The sequence below is a fragment of the Eumetopias jubatus genome, unplaced genomic scaffold (genome assembly GCF_037043125.1).
Source record: "Eumetopias jubatus isolate StellerSeaLion01/CBP00866 unplaced genomic scaffold, mEumJub1_p1.0 scaffold_15, whole genome shotgun sequence".
Taxonomy (NCBI): domain Eukaryota; kingdom Metazoa; phylum Chordata; class Mammalia; order Carnivora; family Otariidae; genus Eumetopias; species Eumetopias jubatus.
In genome coordinates this window covers 87,798,513-87,819,179 of record NW_028274821.1, presented here as the reverse complement: position 1 = coordinate 87,819,179, position 20,667 = coordinate 87,798,513, and the positions used below count along the sequence as shown (strand labels likewise).

The 20,667-nt window shown below is 48.4% G+C and overlaps 1 protein-coding gene across 6 annotated transcripts in view; it reads right to left on the bottom strand.

Moving 5' to 3' along the window:
• Positions 1 to 9,798, bottom strand: part of ODF2 (outer dense fiber of sperm tails 2) — a 34,184-nt gene extending 24,386 nt beyond the window's left edge. For 2 of the 6 annotated variants that reach the window (XM_028107794.2, XM_028107795.2), the window contains exons 1-4: positions 9,635 to 9,798; positions 6,837 to 6,927; positions 5,833 to 5,949; positions 5,425 to 5,550 (exon numbers count right to left, since the gene is read on the bottom strand). In XM_028107794.2, the coding sequence (XP_027963595.1) occupies positions 5,425 to 5,550; positions 5,833 to 5,949; positions 6,837 to 6,927; positions 9,635 to 9,798 (498 nt within the window). Of the gene's footprint in view, positions 1 to 5,424; positions 5,551 to 5,832; positions 5,987 to 6,836; positions 6,928 to 8,299; positions 8,539 to 9,634 lie in introns of those variants that run through there. The other 4 variants (XM_028107797.2, XM_088019219.1, XM_028107796.2 and 1 more) reach the window with 4 other exon arrangements.
• Between the last annotated feature and the right edge of the window lie 10,869 nt (positions 9,799 to 20,667).

The window sequence follows — 20,667 nt, the reverse complement described above, 5'->3', positions numbered from 1 at the left end:
ATAAATAAATAAAAATCTTAGGAAAAAAAATGCATGCACCCCTCTGAAAAGTTTATGTAAAGCTGTATAACCCTTTGCTTGTAAGACTCCAGATAGAAAGATATTATAATCTGGGAGCCAGGGCCTCCATGAGTTTCTGATATGTTGAACTTGACTCTCTCAATCTGTAAGTTTATTCTGTTGCATTAATTGTTATTTCTCATTTTTTGTACAGTTCTGTGCTCCTCTTTAGCTGACGTGGCCAACGTTCTGTGCCAGTTTCCAGGGGAAGAAAAATAAAAGGAGTATTCAGTAAGAGAGTAACTCTTGTGCCAAACAAGTAGGACTTACAGGGTACGATGTTAAAACTGCATGTGCCCTTTGTCCAGGCAATTCTATTTCTAGGGACTTATCAAGGATATTTATGAATGTGAATCAATATTTAAAAGCAAGGCAAGAAAAAAATAAAATAAAATCAAGGCAAGGATAAAGACAAAGGTATGACAAGAGAGTATTAGTTAAATATATCATGGTACAAATATACACACAATGGAATACTTCCTTAAAAAATAATGTGCAATGTAAATATAGTCAAAATGTTAAAAAAGAATATAATCAAAAATAAAATAAAAAAAGAATGCAATGATAAGTGAAATATGGTCCCATTGTTATAAAAATCAAAACAAGGAGTCTCTTCATAAGAAGAGATCAGGTAGGCTTCCACCGAGAAGTTCCAGAGCTCTTCTCAAACTGGTGGGATGACAGGTGTTTTTTACTTTCTTCCTTGTGTTGGTTTAGATTTTCTAATTTTTCAACAGTGACCATGTATTGTTTTTTTAAGACAAAAAGTTTGCAATATTTAAAAGGAGGATAATAAGACAATATATAGTATGATTACAATGATATTTTAAAACCCAAAACTACGCACAGGAAAAAGTGTGACAGTAAATATACCAAAATATTAGCAGTTTCAGGAGGGTGGTTCCCCTGGGGGGTGGTAATGACAGCATCAGGACCAGAGGGGAGCTTCTGGGGAAGCTAGTGATGATGTGGTTTCTTTCTTTTTTTTTTTTTTTAAGATTTTATTTATTTATTTGAGAGAGAGAATGAGAGAGAGAGAGAGCATGAGAGGGGGGAGGATCAGAGGGAGAAGCAGACTCCCTGCCGAGCAGGGAGCCCGATGTGGGACTCGATCCCGGGACTCCAGGATCATGACCTGAGCCGAAGGCAGTCGCTTAACCAACTGAGCCACCCAGGCGCCCGATGATGTGGTTTCTTAAGCGGGGAAGCAGTTACACAGTTTATTCAGTTTGTAAAAATTCATCAATCAAGCAATACATTTCTGATGTGTGTGTACTTTCCTACACTTTTCACACAAAGCTTTTAAAACTTAAAAGCAGCCACATTATAGTAGTAAGATTACAGGTGATGGTCTATTTGTCTGTATTTTCAACTTCCCATAATAAAAAATAGATCACTTTCAATAATAGGGTAGAGAAAAAACCCAGACCTCCTTTCTCCCAAAGGTGATCAACCTATACCAGAAGGGGTTTTAAAAAATCAAACAAGAATCCCCACATGTACACAGCAGCTTCTGAGGTCCATGTCCAGCTCATCCCATATTTCCTCGTCGTAGGGTCTTTCTCCCTTGTCCACAATGGAAAGGGTCAGGCTAGGTCTTTCCAGAAACAAAGAGCACCACTGGGAAGGGGAAAGGCACTGGCTCAAGAGGGCAGCATGAAATACAGCTACTATTTGAGAGACAAGTCACCTCTCTGGGCTCCTCCATTCCTAGGATTCTGCGGCCAGAGGACTGAAACTGGACATTTGAGCTTTCCAGGGGGGACCATAGCTCCTAGCAACCTCGGTCAACAGGGAGGTCAATTTCCATAGTGGCAGACCTTCAATGTATACTTTAAAACTACCAAGTCTTGGGCGCCTGGGTGGCTCAGATGGTTAAGCGTCTGCCTTAGGCTCAGGTCATGATCCCAGGGTCCTGGGATCGAGTCCCGCATCGGGCTCCCTGCTCCTTGGGAGCCTGCTTCTCCCTCTGCGCCTCTCTCTCTCTCTCTGTCTCTCATGAATAAATAAATAAAATCTTTAAAAATAAATAAATAAAACTACCAAGTCTTTTTGGTTTTTTAAAAAAGCATTTTTTTTAAAGATTTTATTTTTTTATTTTATGTAATCTCCACCCCTAACATGGGGCTCGAACTCAAGACCCTGAGATCAAGAGTCACACACTCCATCGACTGAACCAGCCAGGTGCCCCTAAAAAGCATTTTTAATTATAAAATATAACATGCTTGTTATAATGAAATTCAAGCAGACCATAAAAAATAAAGACCCCTCCAACCCAGAGGTAATCACTTCCTGTATATCTTTCCAGAAAATGTTATAGATATACAAACATGCATATACACATGGATACAGATGTCCTTTTTCTTCTTTTTTTTTTTTAAAGTAAGCTCTACGCCCAACGTGGGGCTCAAACTCACAACTCCAAGATTAAGAGTCGCATGCTCTGTGGACTAAGCCAGCCAGGTGCCCCACAGACACCCTTTTTTGCACAAATAGGGCCAAACTCTACATGCTATGTGGCTCTGTGCTTCATTATCATTTATAAATATCTACCTCCATCTTTGGATTGTATGGATGTACACTGCATGGGTGTATCATCATTTAACCAATACCTCCTGATAGACATTTAGGTTGCTTCCAATTTTTCTCTCTTACAAACATCTTGATACACCATCCCTGTACTCTTCTGTGACTTTTTAAGGATAAATTTCTAAGTATAAAACTACAGAATCAATTCCTAGATATAAAACTATAGCATCCCTGGGGTGCCTGCCTGGTTCAGTTGATGAGCATGCGAATCTTGATCTCAGGGTTGTGAGCTCAAGCCCCACATGGGGTGAAGAGATTAAAAATTTAAATATCTGGGGGCACCCGGGTGGCTCAGTTGGTTAAGCGACTGCCTTCGGCTCAGGTTATGATCCCGGGGTCCTGGGATCGAGCCCCGCATCAGGCTCCCTGCTCCCTGCTCCGCGGGAAGCCTGCTTCTCCCTCTCCCACTCCCCCCGCTTGTGTTCCCTCTCTCACTGCGTCTCTCTCTGTCAAATAAATAAATAAAATCTTTAAAAAAAATAAAATAAAATAAAATAAATAAATAAAAATTTAAATATCTGGAAAAAAATTTTTAAAAACCCAAACTATAGCATCAATGTTTAGATAAATGCTCCACAGCTATTAAATGGCTTCACTATCCTCTCAAAATGGTCTAAAAAGGTTTGCTGATTTCTCATATGCTTGTCAACATGAGGTATCAGTGAGCTTTTTAACTATATTCCATTCAACAAAAATGAGAGCTTGTGTTTGTTTTTAAAAATATAGTTGTTTTTCATTTATGTCTCACTGATTAGTGAGGTACATGTAGTAAGAAATGGAAGATAGCATTTTAATTCCAATCTTTCTTATATAAGTATATGCATATATGTGTGTGCATATATATACACATATAAATATAGACACATATATGTATATGCATATATACACGCAAATATAGACACATATATGTACACACATATATACACATATATGTACACACATATAGATATAAATATAGACACATGTATATGTACACATATACACGTACATATATAGACACATATGTACACACATATATACACATGTACACATACATAGACACATATGCGCACATATATACACATGTACACACATGCACGCGCATATAGGCACACATAGACACACACATATAAATATAGGCACACATGTGTGTACACGCACATACATGTGCATATAAAGAGGCACATATGTGTAGACACACGCACATATAGACACACATATGTACACACATACACACACATAAATATAGACACACATATATGTGCACATACACACGCACATAGACATGCATATGTGTACAAATACACACAGACACATATATGCACACACATATAGACACTCATATATGCACACGCATGTACACGCACATACAGATACACACATATATGTACGCACACATATACACGCACAAATACACATATATGTACGCACACAAATACACACATATGCACAAATATACACATATATGTGCACACATATGTACACCTATACACACATATAAATACATGCACACATACATGTACACACATACACACACACACACACACACACACACTGGTCAGAACACTTTTATTTGTATCGTTTATTCCCTAGAATACCCCATACTCCCTTTGTCTCTTAGGAAAAACTGGTAAATCAGGGAGTCACACCTGTGAAGTCGGACTTCAGAGTAATTACTTTTATTTTTTATTTCTAATTTTAAAAGTAATCAACTAGGGGCGCCTGGGTGGCTCAGTCGTTAAGCGTCTGCCTTTGGCTCAGGTCATGATCCCAGGGTCCTGGGATCGAGCCCCGCATCGGGGTCCCTGCTCGGCGGGGAGCCTGCTTCTCCCTCTCCCTCTCCCCCTGCTTGTGTTCCCTCTCTCGCTGTGTCTCTCTCTGTCAAATAAATAAATAAAATCTTAAAAAAAAAAAAGTAATCAACTATCAGCAAAAGATTGAATGTTTCAAAATGAGCCAGGCACCATTACCACCTCAAAGCAGCCTCTGGTCCTTTTTACTAGCCCTGATTGAGATCTTTGTCTAAAATGCAGCTATAAGGTCTTGCCTCATCACTGAAGTTTTTCATTGCAATGGACTAGAATGTAAGCCTAAGGAGGGGTATGCCTGCGAGTCTGCGGCTGTCACCCCAGGGCCCCGCAGTGTCTGGCATAAGTCTCAAGAAACATATGCTGCAAGAATTACTGCACAGATGGATGGACAAGCAAAACATGCTGAGGCGTGGCTTAAAAAAAAAAAAGAAAAGGACAGTAATTCTCTTGGCACCTTGACAACTGATACGGAAGGCAATCATTCCCCGAGATTGTTCCAAAAGTGGTTTTGATGACATCTGTGGAATACACGCATGATCTCTTATGAGGACTACCTCAAAAGAGGGGGTGCTTTCTTAAATATGCACCTGGTATATATTTTGTTGGCTACGCTTCAGATGCTATCACGGTTACACAGGGAAAGACACGTGGCTCCGCACACACAGATCAGAGAGGCCGAGGGTGCAACTTCTAGAATGAGACCTCCCTCCTCCCTGACTCCAGCTCTGCTACTTTCTCTGGGACTTCATCTCTATGAACCTTGGTTTCCTCATCTGTCCACGGGGAGAGCAAGACCTACCACCTGGCAGTGGTGTTAAGGGCTCCAGAACATTCGCGTACTTTCAGGGTTTAGCCAGGCCGCTCACTAAACAGGACCTACTGGGACATCTCTGATAGTGACAGCTGACCCTGAATCACACAGAGTTTGAGGCCTGCTAGAACCTGACCAGTCCGAGAAGAAAAGCCTGAACAAGAATGAGCCTACCTCCCACTTGCATCCCACATGCCGGGTGGATGATTTTCCAGGGGGCATCCAAGGTACCTTGGTTTTCACCCGGACACTCCGCCGCACATTCACGGTGTCCCCTTTCATTCCGCGCTTATGAGATTTCTGTGGAAAGGGACAAACCCAGGGTCACTTCCCCACACAGCTGGCTGTGGTCTCACTCTGGTGGTATCCACTTCCAACTCTGCAGGGGAGCCTCTTCTGACTAAGGCTACCGCTGCCATTTCTGGATGACAGTGCTGCCTACCTTCTAGCCAGGCAGCTGACCTCTGAAAGCAAGTGCATTTGTCTCCCAAACCTTTATGGATTTTGAAGCCCGAGGAGGCCGTGCTGGGAGGGGTCACCCTGCTCCACAGCCTTCACCTTGCCCGACCGGCATGCTCCTACCTGGCTGCTGGTCGCTGATGGTTTCGGGAGTTTTTTTATGTGGACGTGGACAGGAGTGTTCTCATCCACATGAACATGTAAGGGGGGGGTTGAAGAGCGGTCCTTCATGCTTCGCTTCTGGCAGGCAGGGGAGGGCAACACAAAAAAGGTTGATCTGTGGATGAGTAAACTGGCATAAAAAACAGAGCTCACAGCCTCTGGGGGCCACTGAAAGCCTAGCCACCAAGCGAGCAGGACAGCTACCAACTACTGGCATGCAGGCCGGAACCAGGGCAGTAGCACCGTTCAGCAGACTCCCACAGAGATCCCGGCTGAAGACCACCTGGAAGATCTAGGTCCACTCAAGACAGGGGTCTGCAAGACCTGCGGGTTCTCCAAAAGAGCACGAACCCAGGCCCCGGGGTCCTCAGAGCCGAATCTCCTTCCGAGCCTGCTGGAAGGCAGAGCTCCTCTGTAGACTTAGTGTAGCACAGCTGGGAAGCAGGGGAATCCTTCTGCCCCGTGATCTGATCTGTGCATGCACGGTAGCACAGGACACACACCACATGGTTAGAGTGCACAGTAAATCAGGCAGAAGGCAGGTGGAAGATGAGGAAAACGGAAAGCTAAAGGAAATGCTGAGATGAGAAGGTTGTATTGATTCGGAAGAGAACTGGAGCAGGGCAGAACCCCCCCCAGCCCACACACACCCCTTGCCCACCACCCGCAACGCGGTCCCCTCCCCGTTCTCTTTTCTTCTTTTTTTTGGAAAATGCGTTCTCAGGACTTCTGGAATTTGGAAGGATTAGGTGAAGACAACCTCCTCACACCCAGCAGCTTTACCACAGGCAAAATAACCAAAACCAAAACCAAATCCCCAATGAGCAGGATATGCAGGAAAGCCTCTAGCAGAGCACTAGGCCACAGTGGTGGTGGCGGGGAAAGGCAGCTCCTGGAAAAGGCGAACCGAAGCATTTCTGGTAGGGCCATAGACCGGAGGGCTGCTCCGTGGGCATGTCACCTACCGTCACAGTCACACTGGGTGCGCCACAAGGTGTCCTCAAGACCTTTTTCTGCGTGAGACTTGTTACTCCGTTCTTCCCACAAGATGGAAACCTGCACCCAGGCACAAGAACCAGATTGTAAGCAGAAAACTAGGGCTCTTCTATCTCTTAGATCTCTCAAAATGACACGAGTGAACGGCTAGGAGAACCAGTCTGGTATCACTTGGCTCCCTTTACATGGCCACCGAACACTCATGGTGCGCCTGGCAGGGGGATGGAAACGGGGTGATGGGCATTCACAGGTGATGGGCCTTTTAACCTCTGCCGTCGCATCACAAGTATTGTGACCTTTTGCTGAAAAGCCCAGCTGTCATCCTGTCAGATGACAAAAAGCAGGCAGCATGGGAGCACCAGGCAAGGTACTAGGGGTGGCCAAGGGTGAAAGTGCCCAGGACTGTGCCCGGAGCAGAAGCGGCCCTGGAAAAATGCTCCGGAAGTGACAGACATCAAAAGACAGAGCAGCAGGCCCAGGAACAAAGTCCCTGTGACTCAAATTCATAAAATTAACAGTCACATATTCAAGTAAGCTGACAGAAAGTTACTATGTCCCCAAATATTCTACTTGCTACCCTTTAAAATCCTGCGAAGCAGGGTTATTTTTGTTTTGGAGAGGTTTTGTTTTTTTTTTTTAATACTATGTGCAATTTATCATGTTCATACATAAACAGCCCCATCACCAGGTCTGCAAATATAGCAAAAGTTTCATCTCCAATATTTGGCAGCAGAGCGTCCAAGAATTCCACGACGGAAAGGGACTTGGAAAATTCATGTGATCCATCCCACTACCTCCTGACAGCCTCCAAATAGGACTTCCATCCTCCCCACAAATACTTAGGGGAGAATAATGCAACCTAAAAATGCAAGAGAAAAATGCTCAAGCACTTTAGCATGCATCCTGCTGTATGTGTATCACACCCTGACGAAAAAGAAAAAAATATTTATTGGGCCCTACTCATCATTTAGGTGAGGAATACCAAATCTGAGTAGACAGATTTTTTTTTTTTCCCTCCTCACTTAAAAGCCAACAGATCTGGGAAATCTGTCTCCCCCTGCGGGCTTGCCATCAAATCACCTGGACCGCATCAACACCTTGTTAACTGCCTACATCACTGTTATTTATTTACATGTAGCTTCCTTTCAAAAAGGACCTGTGCCTAGTACTCCATGAAGACAATGGTGGCCCTGTTTGCTAGGAGGAACTGGGGCACCTGGGGAAGGGAGGGCAAGAGGGAGGCAGAGCTGGGATTTCAAGCAAGCACTTTTTTCCTCCTTCCCTTTAAAAACGACTTTTCAATGTTTTGGTCCAGACTTTCAATACACAGAACAGGGAAGCTGAAAAGAGAAGCCTCCAGCGAGCCTGGCCTGGGGACCCCTGCCCACCTGTCCCTGCCCTTCTGCGGAGGCGCCCCGCACGTTGGTAGTACCTGGGGGAGCCGCCTGAGGATGAGGCAGACATGGTTAGGCATCAAAGCCGCAAAGGTGGGCAATTGGGTCAGCAGGCTCTGCTCAGGGGGACCCAGAGGGGCTTGTCAATGAGAATCTCAGGGGCCCGGCATCAAACGTCCTCTCTGAGGGGAGGAGGGTGGATGGAAGCTTTAAGGGTGGCAGTTGGATGAAAACTTGGGAGGCGCTCCTCTACTGTCCAAGTCGCACAGCAACTGTCCTGCCAAAGTGGGGGGAGATAGGAGAGGCTGAGCGACCTGCGGAGCAGTGCGTGGGTGGCTGGTAGGTGGTGGGGGGCGCGGAGGGAGCTCCCCTCCCCAGCGAGGGACGGGGAACGGAACTTCGGAGGCAAGGACCACCACGCCTAGGTCCCACCCGGGAGAGAAGGTGGGTGGGTCACCAGAGGGAAAACCTGAGGCGCCGGCTGGCGTGCGTGAAGGGCGGGCGGGCACCGCTAGGCCCCCAAGTGGGCCGCAAAGGGCCGAAACCCGCGCAGGGAGCTGGAGGGATATTCCGGGCGGGACCAGGGCAACTGTCTCCTAGGAGAAGGGGCGTTCCCGGGAGAACAGAAACCCAGAGAGGACCAATAGTGTTTAGAAGGCGGGAGGGGCGGCAGCTGCAGGGGAAAGGTGCTCGCAGCCGCCAAGTGGGTACCCGCGACGACGGAGGGAAAATCCTCCCGGGCGCAGCCGCCAGCGGCCACTGGGATTCAGTATCCGAGCTGGAGCGGGTCAGACGCCGGGTGGTGCAGGGAGCGGGACGAAACCCCCGGTGGCGTCCCCTGCACGGGTGATCCCACTCCCGCGGGGTCGGGAAGCCGGGAGGCGGCCGCCGGGGAATAGCGCTGCCTACGAGGCGCGGACAAATAACTGCCGAGCCGCGGCCCGCAGGGAGGGACAGGCGGCCGGGGCGACGCCCACCGGCGGGCAGGGGGCGCGGGGCCTGTCTCCGTCGGCGGAGAGGAGGGAGACCACCCACCAGCGGGCAGGAGGGGACCAGTTTCTGCCCATAGAGAGAAGGGTGAAGCCCTGCCAGAGGGCGGCAGAGGAGGGAGCAGAGTCCTGCCGGAGGCCAGGTTAGGAGGGAAGCGGCCGGCCCGCCGGTTAGCGGGAGGAGAAGAAGGCCCGCGCCGGGGGGGCGGGGCAGGGGCCACATTCTGACGGGAGCCGGACGAGCGCGCCAGGGGGCTGGAGGCGGGGGCGGCCGCGGGAGGGTCGGGGAACGACGGGGGCCATGCTGCCCGTGGGGACGCGGCCCGGCGGTGGCCGCGGAGCGCCCAGGAGCGCCCGGGATCCCGCCTGCCGGAGGCCTCTCACCAGGAGCGACACGGCTGCGCCCAGAAACGTCTCCTTATGAAGTCGTTGAAGTCGGAGGCCAGGGCCGTGCCATGGAGACGCCGCGGCGGATGCAGTCCGGCTCCCGCGGCGGCTCCTCCCCGCTTCCGCCTCCTTTTCCGACACCCGGTCGGCAGCTCGCCCATTGGCCAGTTCAAACCCCCCCGGGAGCCTCTCGGGTTTCGCCATTTAGGCCCAGCCTCTGGCGTCACAGAGATGCCCCTCCCCGCCCGAAGCTCCGCCCACGTCCGGGCCACGAGTCCCGTCGCCGTGGAGACGCGCGACGCCACTAGCGGGCCCTGCCTCGGCTTGCCCCGCCGTTCAAGGCCCAGCTGACCTTCCGCCATTTTTACCCCGGCTTGGTCCTCCTCGAGTCCCCTACCTCGAAGGAGCGCTAAAACTCTACCCCAGACCCTTTGATACATGTTAGGAGACCAGGTTCAGACAGAGGACACAGAACACGTTTGTGGCCAGAGCTACGCGCTGCTTCTGGAAATCCAACCCTGTCAATACTCCACTGTTGGTGCACACCACCCAGACTCTCTCCCCCTCCCACAGCGCCTCCTCCGTCCTTGTCCAGACCAGAGGAAGGGGCTGCGTTCCCCTTGCCCCTCACCGCCCTCCTGCACACTGGGTGCTGCTGTGTGTACAGACCTACTTCGATGAGGTTCTCGCTGAGCCGCCATCTTCTCAACTATGTCCACTGTTGACCAATCCAGGCGGGCTGTCACGTGGCTCACCGCGCCGCCCTGGATTCTGGGAGACTTGAACATCCTCAGACCAAACTGGCCTCAGTCTCTCGACATCCTCATGTCCATGACTTTCCCCTGCACCTCAGCCAATGCACCCCAAGGGCCACACAACTGATCCACGTGAAATCTGAAATTCCATCTTCCCCCTTCTCCACATAGTACCTGCTTTTCTGGCTTCGTTTTCGCGGCTAGTGCCCACCATATTCATTCCCCAGTGTTAGGGAGCCCTCCAGGTCCATTCATCTTCTCCCTGAGGTTCTGCAAGGATGAAACACGTCATTACTTCCACCTTCACCTGAGCCCTCACCACCACCCAGAATTGTTCCATTTGTTCCTAGATCCCTTCCCTCTCCACAAATGGCTTTTCCAAACCTTTGCCTCTTACCATCCCATACTCCAACTCTCCTTTTTCAGAGAGAAAAATAAAGCCATCAAGTAGAATTCCCTGCGGGTGCCTGGGTGGCTCAGTCGTTAAGCGTCTGCCTTCGGCTCAGGTCATGATCCCGGCGTCCTGGGATTGAGCCCCGCATCGGGCTCCCTGCTCTGCGGGAAGCCTGCTTCTCCCTCTCCTACTCCCCCTGCTTGTGTTCCCTCTCTCGCTGTGTCTCTCTCTGTCAAATAAATGAATGAAATCTTAAAAAAAAAAAAAGTAGAATTCCCTCTACCTTCTCCCTACCTGACCTCATCTTTAACTTCCCCCATCCTTTAATTCCCCCTTCAGAGGAAGAGATGTCCTTCTTGCTGCTTAAGGTAAACTTCTTGCTGCCAGACCTAGGCCAATTATCTCTGTAAAATGTCTCTTGCTACCCCCAGCACAGAATTGTTGATCATTTCTCAATGCTCCCACATTCGTTGAACCAATATTTATTAAGTTCCTGCTATGTGCTAAACCCAGTTCAAGAAGCAACGAACACTACCTAGTCTTTGAGGAGCCCATGGCCAACCTCTCTGATGTGACCAGATAACATGGTTAAAGCTTTCCCCTGCCTGGGGCGCCCGGGTGGCTCAGTTGCCTGGCCAGGATTGGCCACTTTTTTAAAAGAGCGATGCCCAGCACTGACAAGGACATTAGGAAACAAGCAATCTCGTATGTTGCTGGTAGGATTAAAAATTGATGTACTCTTTTGGGGTGCCTGGGTGGCTCAGTCAGTTAAGCATCCAACTCTTGGCTTTGACTCAGGTCATGATCTCAGGGTTGTGGGATAGAGCCCGGGGATGGGGTCCATGCTCAGCGAAGAGTCTCCTTCTCTCCCTCTGCCCTCCTCCCACTCTTCCCCCACATGCTCTCTCTCTCTCAAATAAATGAATGTTTAAAAAAATTAAAATCGATGTTATCTTTTGACAGAACAACTGGACATTATATCTATTTTTTAAATATTTTATTTATTTGAGAGAGAGAGAGAGAGAGAGCACATGAGAGGGGGGGAGGGTCAGGGGGAGAAGCAGACTCCCTGCTGAGCAGAGAGCCTGATGCGGGACTCATTCCTGGGACTCCAGGATCATGACCTGAGCCGAAGGCAGTCACTTAACCAACTGAGCCACCCAGGCGCCCTGGACATTATATCTTAAAAACCTTAAACAGGTTGTGAGTTTGAGCCCAATGTTGGGTATAGAAATTACTTAAAAATAAAATCTTAAAATATATATATATTCCTAAATATATATATATATTCCTAAGTGTGTGTGTATGTATATATTTCTTTTTTTTAATATTTTATTTATTTATTTGACAGAGACAGAGACAGCGAGAGCAGGGACACAAGCAGCAGGAGTGGGAGAGGGAGAAGCAGGCTTCCCGCTGAGCAGGGAGCCCGATGTGGGACTCGATCCCAGGACCCTGGGATCATGACCTGAGCCGAAGGCAGACGCTTAACGACTGAGCCACCCAAGCGCCCTGTATATGTGTATTTCTAAACAGCTGGGTCTAAGAGGATGTTAGTGTTAAGGTTTTTATTTCTATTTGTTTTTTAAGATTTTTTTTAAAACAATCTCTACACCTGACATGGGGCTCGAACTCACAACCCCAAGATCAAGAGATCAAAATTCATGTGCCAGCCAGGCACCCCTAGGAATGAACTTTAACAAAATAATCAAGAAAACATTTAGACCTTAAAGAGAAATTTCCTTTCATCCTTTCTTTTCCTCAATGTGATTGTCTTTGGACTGACCCCTCCTTACCTTCCCAAGGGAGTAAGAGTCTCAGGGAAAAGACAGCAAGGTGTCCCTCAGGCTTGCCGGTAGCCCAGGCAAAAAGAGGGCTCCACATGGACCAGGAAGCCTTATGGGTTTGGAGCAAAAGCCAATTAGTAACAGGCAGTATGCATTTGCACAGTGCATACCCTGTGCATATTATTTCTCTCTGGAGGCTGGTGCAAGAATGAGCACACAGTGCAGTTACCAATAGAGAGTAATTAGAAGAAAACAGGCAGTAGGGCGCCTGGGTGGCTCAGTTGGTTAGGCGACTTATCCCAGAGTCCTGGGATCAAGTCCCACATTGGGTTCCCCCTGCTCTGCGGGGAGCCTGCTTCTCCCTCTCCCTCTGTCTGCCACTCCCCCTGTTTGTGCTCTCTCTCTGTCAAATAAATAAATAAAATCTTTTTTTTTTAAAAAAAGAAGAAAACAGGTAGTAATTTCTTCGACATTAGTCTTAGCAACATTTTTCTCAATATGTCTCCTCAGACAAAAATAAACTCTTGGGACTATCCCAAAATAAAAAAAGCTTTTGCACAGTGAAAGAAACCATCAACAGAATGAAAAGACAAACTCTGAATGGGAGGAGATATTTGCGAATGATATATCCAATGCGGCTTTAGTACCCAAAATTCATAAAGAAGTTATACAACTCAACACCAAAAAAACACAAATAGTCCAACTAAAAGATGAGCAGAGGACCTGAATAGATATTTTCCCAAAGAAGACATACAGATGGCCAACAGACACATGAAAAGATGCTCAACATCATTCATCATCAGGGAAATGCAAATCAAAATGTCAATAAGGGGCGCCTGGGTGGCTCAGTTGGTTGAACATCAGACTTGATTGTTGGCTTAGGTCCTGATCTCAGGGTCATGGGATAGAGCTCCATGTCAGGCTCCGCTCTCTGTGTTGAGTCTGCTTGGGATTCTCTCTCTCTATCTCTCCCTCCCCCTGCCCCTCCTACCTCCCCCCACCCCAGCTCGAGCTCTCTAAATAAATAAATAAATAAAATCTCAAAACCTCAATGAGATGTCGTCTCACACCTGTCAGAATGTAGTATCAAAAAGACAAGAAATAACAAGTGTTGGCAAGGATGTGGAGAAAAAGGAATCTTCATGCACTGTTGGTGGGAATGTAAATTGGTGCAGTTGCTGTAGAAAACAGTGTAGAGAGAGGTTCTGCAAAAAATTAAAAATAGGGGCGCCCAGCTGGCTCAGTGGGTAGAGCATGTGGCTCTTGATATCTGGGTCATGACTTCAAGCCCCATCTTGTGGGTAGAGATTACTTAAAAATAAAAGCTTCTAAGGGGCACCTGGGTGGCTCAGTCTGAATCTTGACTTCAGCTTAAGCCATGATTCAGGGTCTTGGGATCAAGCCCTGAGTCAGGCTCCACGCTGGGCATGGAACCTGCTTAAGATTCTCTCTCTCCCTCGCAGTCTGCCCCTCCCCCGATCTCTCTCTCAAAATAACTAAATAAATAAAAATAAAATATTTTAAAAAGAAAGAAAGAAAATGAAAACACTAATTCAAAAAGTTACATGCACCTGTATGCTTATTGCAGCATTACTAATAATAACCAAGATATGGAAGCAGCCAAGTGTCCCCTGATAGATGAATGGATAAAGATGTGGTGTGTGTGTGTGTGTGTGTGTGTGTGTGTGTGTGTGTGTATAGATATTTAAACTTTCTGAATATATGTAACATAATTTATCAAACAGCTAGGATTGATTTTTCATCCTTCCACAAATATTAGTCATTTTAATTAGGTCTCAGGTTAGACAGACCTGTGTGTTGAGATCTGGTACCTATGAGATCCTCCCTGCTTCATACTGACTATCCTCTATTGTTTCTTTTCATAGGGCCATGATTTTGTCTCTGCATGAAAACCACCTGAGTATGTTACTACCAGAAGATAAAAAGAATCTGAAGGAGTATACACTGAACTGTTAGGACTGATGGAAGATGGAATTAGGAGAGAGATTTTCACTAGTACATTGTGAATTTCTGTAATGTTTAAGTTTTGTTTTGTTTTGTTTTGTTTTGTTTTTTAAGTAATCTCTACACCCAATGTGGGGCTTGAACTTACAACCCTGAGATCCTGGGTGGCTCAGTCGGTTAAGCGTCTGCCTTTGGCTCGGGTCATGGTCCCAGGGTCCTGGAATCGAGTCCTGCATCGGGTTCCCTGCTCTGTGGGGAGCCTGCTTCTCCCTCTCCTCCCCACTTGTGCTCTCTCTCTCTCACTATCTCTGTCTCTCTCTCTCAAATAAATAAAATCTAAAAAAAATTAAAAAAAAAAAGAATTGCATGCTCTTGGGCACCTGGGTGTCTCACTCGGTTAGCCGTCTGCCTTTGGCTCAGCTCATGATCTCAGGGTCCTGGGATGGAGTCCCGCATCGGGCTCCCTGCTCAGTTGGGAGCCTGCTTCCGCCTCTCCCTCTGCCTGCCGTTCTGCCTCCTTGTGCTCTCTCTCTTTGTCAAATAAATAAAATCTTTAAAAAAAAGAATTGCGTGCTCTACTGACTGAGCCAGCAGGCATCCCTATAATGTTTAAGTATTTTTGCAAGGGAACATGTTTGTAGTCAGAAAAAAAAATCAACAGATTACAAACTTGCTGAAAAGAATAGAGAGATAGTGCAGAAAAAACATGTTGAGGTCGTAAACCACAAGCTCAGTGTAAGGCTTGTGCAGATGTTTGGGAGGCTGGGGAGAAATGTAGATAGAAATTCATAGAGAAGGGGCACCTGGGTGGCTCAGTCAGTTAAGCGTCTGCCTTCAGCTCAGGTCATGATCTCAGGGTCCTGGGATCAAGCCCCGTATGGTGCTCCCTGCTCAGCGGGGAGTCGGCTTCTCCCTCGGCCCCTCCCCCATGTTTGTGTTCCCTCTCTCGCTCTCTCTAAAATAAATAAAAATCTTTTTTAAAAATTAAAATGAAAAAAAGAGAGAAATTCATAGAGAAAAGAATGCAAGTTTCTGGTAGAGGGTATTTCTTATGGCCCTCTTGTATATTCTCTGTGGTACTTTTAATACCACAAACTGAGTGACCTAAACAACAGAAATGCACTGACAGTGGTGAAGGTGAGATGTCTGAGGGCAAGGGGTCAGCCGGGCAGTGCTCCCTCCAAAGGCGCTAGGGAAGGATCTGTTCCGGATCTCTCTCCTGACTTCTGGTAGGTTCCTCGGTGGCAGAACTCCAGTCCACACAGGACATTCTCCCTGGTGCACATCTGGGGCCAACTTTCCCCTTTTTATAAGGACACCAGTTATACTGGAATCGGGGCCCAGTCTACTCCAATATGACCTCATCTTAACTAATTGTGTGTATAATGATCCTATTTCTAAATAAGGTCACATTCAAAGTACTAGGGGTTAGGACTTCAACATCGGAACTTTTGGGGGACACAATTCAACCTATAACCTACTGCTCATGTTCAGTTTAAAGATGTAATAATAGGGGCGCCTGGGTGGCTCAGTTGGTTAAGCGACTGCCTTCGGCTCAGGTCATGATCCTGGAGTCCCGGGATCGAGTCCCACAGCGGGGAGTCTACTTCTCCCTCTGACCCTCTTCCCTCTCGTGCTCTCTATCTCTCATTCTCTCTCTCTCAAATAAATAAATCAAATCTTTAAAAAAAATAAAGATGTAATAATAAAATAAACACAAATGGAGCGACCACTCAGTTTAAAGAAATGGGAGATTGCAGGGTGCCTGGCGGGCTCAGTCGGTAGAGCCTGCGACTCTTGACCTTGGGGCTGTGCTGTGAGTTCAAGCCCCATGTTAGGTATAGAGATCACTTAAAATAAAATAAGAAAATCTTTTTTAAAAAAGAGAAATAAATAAGAGAGTAAACATTTTTTAGGGGCACCTGGCTGGCTCGAGATCGTGAGTTCAAGTCCCACGTTGGGTGTAGAGCCTATGTAAAAAAAAAAAAAAAAAAATTGGGGGAGGACGCCTGGGTGGCTCAGTGTTAAGCGTCTGCCTTCGGCTCAGGTCATGATCCCAGGGTCCTGGGATCGAGCCCCGCATCGGGCTCCCTGCCCAGCGGGAAGCCTGCTTCTCCCTCTCCCTCTGCCTGCTGCTCCCCTTGCTTGTGCTCGCTCTCTCTCTCTCTCTCTCTGTCAAATAAATAAATAAATAAATAAATAATCTTAAAAAAAAATCACGCCTCTTCCATTTTACAGAGGAGAAAACTGAAGGGTTTTACTGCAAGGGGAGGCACCTGACTCAAGTGGCACAATTAAGTGTCAGAGGGGAAACTGGAAATTAGATTATCTGTTTCCAGAGCCTCCTACTCTCTTCTGACTCGGGCAGACCTCCCATGTCCATCCAGATCCACTCTGTCACTGAGTGTCGCCGTGACGCCGGCAACCGTCAGCGCAGCATCCCCTGTGCCAGGCAGGGTGCTCACCTGCATGAGCTCAGCGAGGCCGCACCACATCCAGTCAGCTTGGCATGAGGGCTAACCCCATTTTACAGAGCAGATAACTGAGGCTCGAGGAGGCTCAGTACACTTGCCCAAGGTCACAGAACTAGAAAGGACAGAGACCACTCACACCAGGTTTCTCTGCCCCGGGGGGGGGGGGGGGCATGCTGGGGCTAGCGGGAACACCAAAGTTTGCAGAGAGCGCCACCATCCAGGGAGGGCTCTTCCTTAGCGTCTACAATCCAGCGGAGACCCCAGAAGGGAGACAGAAATCTCCTTGAATCAGCAAAACAGTTGGCAAAAAGGCAATGCTCCAAAGCTACTGCCATTTACTCCTAGGAAAGCCCTTGTCTCTTGGTTTGCAAACAAATGTACCAACCTTGGGGGGTGGGGCAGAGCAGAGCAAAAGCAGTCCCCCAAGAGGGAGCTGTAGGAGACGTGGTTCCTGCCCACCGGCCCCCATCCTAACTTTCTCGCTTTCCCTCAGTTATCCATGCCTCCCCCCAAGCACTGGCCGTGCCTCAGGGCAAGGCTTCCCAACATTTTCATAGCAGGGCACACATAGAAAACCAAAATATTTGCACAGCATCTGAGTCACACGGAGGGTATTGGGAGATATTTGGAAGTCTTTTTTTTTTTAAGATTTTTTATTTATTTGACAGAGAGAGAGAGACAGCGAGAGAGGGAACACAAGCAGGGGGAAATGGGAGAGGGAGAAGCAGGCTTCCGGCCGAGCAGAGAGCCCGATGCGGGGCTCGATCCCAGGACGCTGGGATCATGACCCCAGCCGAAGGCAGACGCTTAACGACTGAGCCACCCGGGCGCCCCGATATTTGGAAGTCTTGATGAAAATTTCAGAACACATGCTTCATAACATGTTAGGATTAGAAACTGTATAACATATTAGGGAAGGTGTTAAAGTTTGGTTTTGTACAAAACTTCCAAATAAAACATCATACCCGTTAAGAGAAGACACGAGAGGCCACACTCATACTGTATGAGTCCGTCCGGACAACAGGGTGGAAACAGCACAACCATCGGGGCAGAAACCGGATCTGTGGTTTCCAGGGGCTAGGGTGGGAGAAGGGTGCTGACTGCAGGCTGGCGTGGGGGAACTGGGGTATATATTCCACGTCGCCATTGTGGTGGTGGTGGCTGGGCTGTTGACATTTGTCAGAAATCATCAAAGTCAATTTCACTGTGTGTCGATTTAGCGGGAGTTCCTGGAGCTGTCCGCTCCTCAGAATCACCTTGGGTGGGAAGTTCAGAAAGCCAGGCCTCACCCACAACCTACTGAATCAGAACCTGGCTGGGGGGGAACGCGAGGGGTCAGTAATATGCATTTTAACAAGCTCCCCAGGTAACGGGGCGGCGGGGTGGTTTGCAGTGTGTGGTTTGGGGCCAAGGCTTCTGGGTCAGGACAGGATTCCAAGCTTCTATCTCCTGCCCAGACTTGAACCCTGAATCCCAGGCTCATACATCAACGTCCACCTGCCCTCTGCCCCCGGATCCTCACCAGCCCCACCCATAGTCTTCTCCATTTCAACTGATGGCAGCTCCATTCCTCCAGAATTTGAGGCCACAAACTTTGACATCATCCTCCATTCCTCTTTTTTTTTTTTTTGTCTTGTCATTTAGTTTTTATTTCACAACTTAACTCTTATGTCCAGCTGGACTGGGAGGGGGAATAAGGAACATGTGGAACCCAGAGATCTATTGTGAGAGCACGAAGACCATAGGACTCTGCGGGCAGATGGGGAGAGGGGTGCCCTCCCGAGATAAAGCACAAGCCAGTTTATTAGCGCTGTCCGGAGACAATCCTGGTGACCTGGCTGGTCTTGCCATTCCTGGATCCGGAGCGATCCACGGTGTCTGTGTCCTCTTTCACCTTGCCAAAGACCACAGGCTCACCATCCAGCCACTCGGGCTTGGCAGCCCAGATGAAAAACTGGGCACCATTTGTGTTGGGCCCAGCATTGACCATGGACCAGATGCCAGGACCCGTGTGCTTTGGGTTAAAAATTCTCATCATCAAACTTCTCCCTGTGGATGGACTTGCCCCCAGTACCTTCATGGCATGGGTCGTCACCGCCCTGGCACAGAAATCCGCGAATCCTTCTGGGAAAGCAGGAGCCAAACCCTTCCTCCCCAGTCCTCGGAGCACGCAAGTTTGCTGCTGTCTTGGGAACTTTGTCTACAAACAACTGGAAGGCGGTGCTGCCCAGCAGCTCAAGAGTACAGTGGGGTTGACCATAGCTGGGCAGCGCAGGGAGGCTCTGGGTGGCGGGGCCAGCATCTGCAAAGCCTCCTGTCCTGCTCTAGAAATTCTGTCGGCTCTGCCTTCTCACTGCCCCGCTGCCAGCGAACACCCTGCTCTGGGGCACCATTGTCTCACCTGGATTATTACAATGGGTTCCTAACTTCTCTCCTTCTCTCCCCTGGGCTGACCTACAGTTTATTCTCAGTACTATAGCCAGGGTGCTCATGTTAAAATAACTTAGATCAAGTCATTTCTCGGCCTCAAACTCTCTGGGGGCTACCCGTTCCAGAGTAAAAGACAGAATGTCCTCCAAGGCCCTCGTTGCTCCGGCCCTGACCTTGGCTCCATCACCTATCTCCTCGCCCTCCAGGCCTTGCTCACTCGGCTCCGGCCACACTGGCCTCCTTGCTGTCTTTTTTTTTTTTTTTTAAAGATTTTATTTATTTATTTGAGAGAGAGAGAACACATGAGGGGGGAGGGTCAGAGGGAGAAGCAGACTCCCTGCTGAGCAGGGAGCCTGATGCGGGACTCGATCCTGGGACTCCAGGATCATGACCTGAGCCGAAGGCAGTCGCTTAACCAACTGAGCCACCCAGGCACCCTCCTTGCTGTCTTTTGAACCCGCCAGTCCTGCTCCTGCCTCAGGACCTTTGCATGTGCTGTTCCCTTGGTCTGGAATGGGCTTCCTTCAGTTATCCCCACAGCCTACCCCCTCACCTCCGAGTCTTTGTTCAGATGTTAACTTCTCAAACCATACTTGATGTCTCCTTCCTCATTTGGCTCTTTAGCATCTACCACTCTAATATTTGCTTATTTATTTCTGTCTATCTCCCTCCTAGAATGTCAGCTGCACCAGGTCAGGGATTTGGGGGGCACTTTTATTCACTGCTGTATCCCTAATGCCTAAACCTGACCCACAGGACGGGCTCAATAAATGGTTTTAATGAGTGAAGGGGACACCGGAAGCCTAGAGAGAAGGGACTTGCACAAGGTCATCGCCATCTGGAATCAATGGCTCTTCGCTCTTGGAACTAACAAAGCACCCGTCCAATACCTTTGACCCGAAGTCCTTCTCCCAGCCATGCCAGGTCCCGGGACCAAAGCCAGGCCAGCAGGACCTCATCCCCAGGACAGAAGCAAGGGATATCCCAGCCTCAGGGGGTGCCTGTCCGACTCTGCCAGGACCCTGGGTCTTGTGCAACCAAGTCAAGGAGCTGCCCTGGGATGGGGCTCCTCTGAAGAAGGAAGCCTAGACATGCCGGTGCCACAGTCTTGTGCCGGTGGAGGCCAAGGCCAGGAGCCACCTCCCTACGCCCTCCAGCTGCCTGAGTTCAGGCATTGGAAGACAGTAACTGGGCCCAGAAGCCGAACCCAATGGAGGGGGGATGG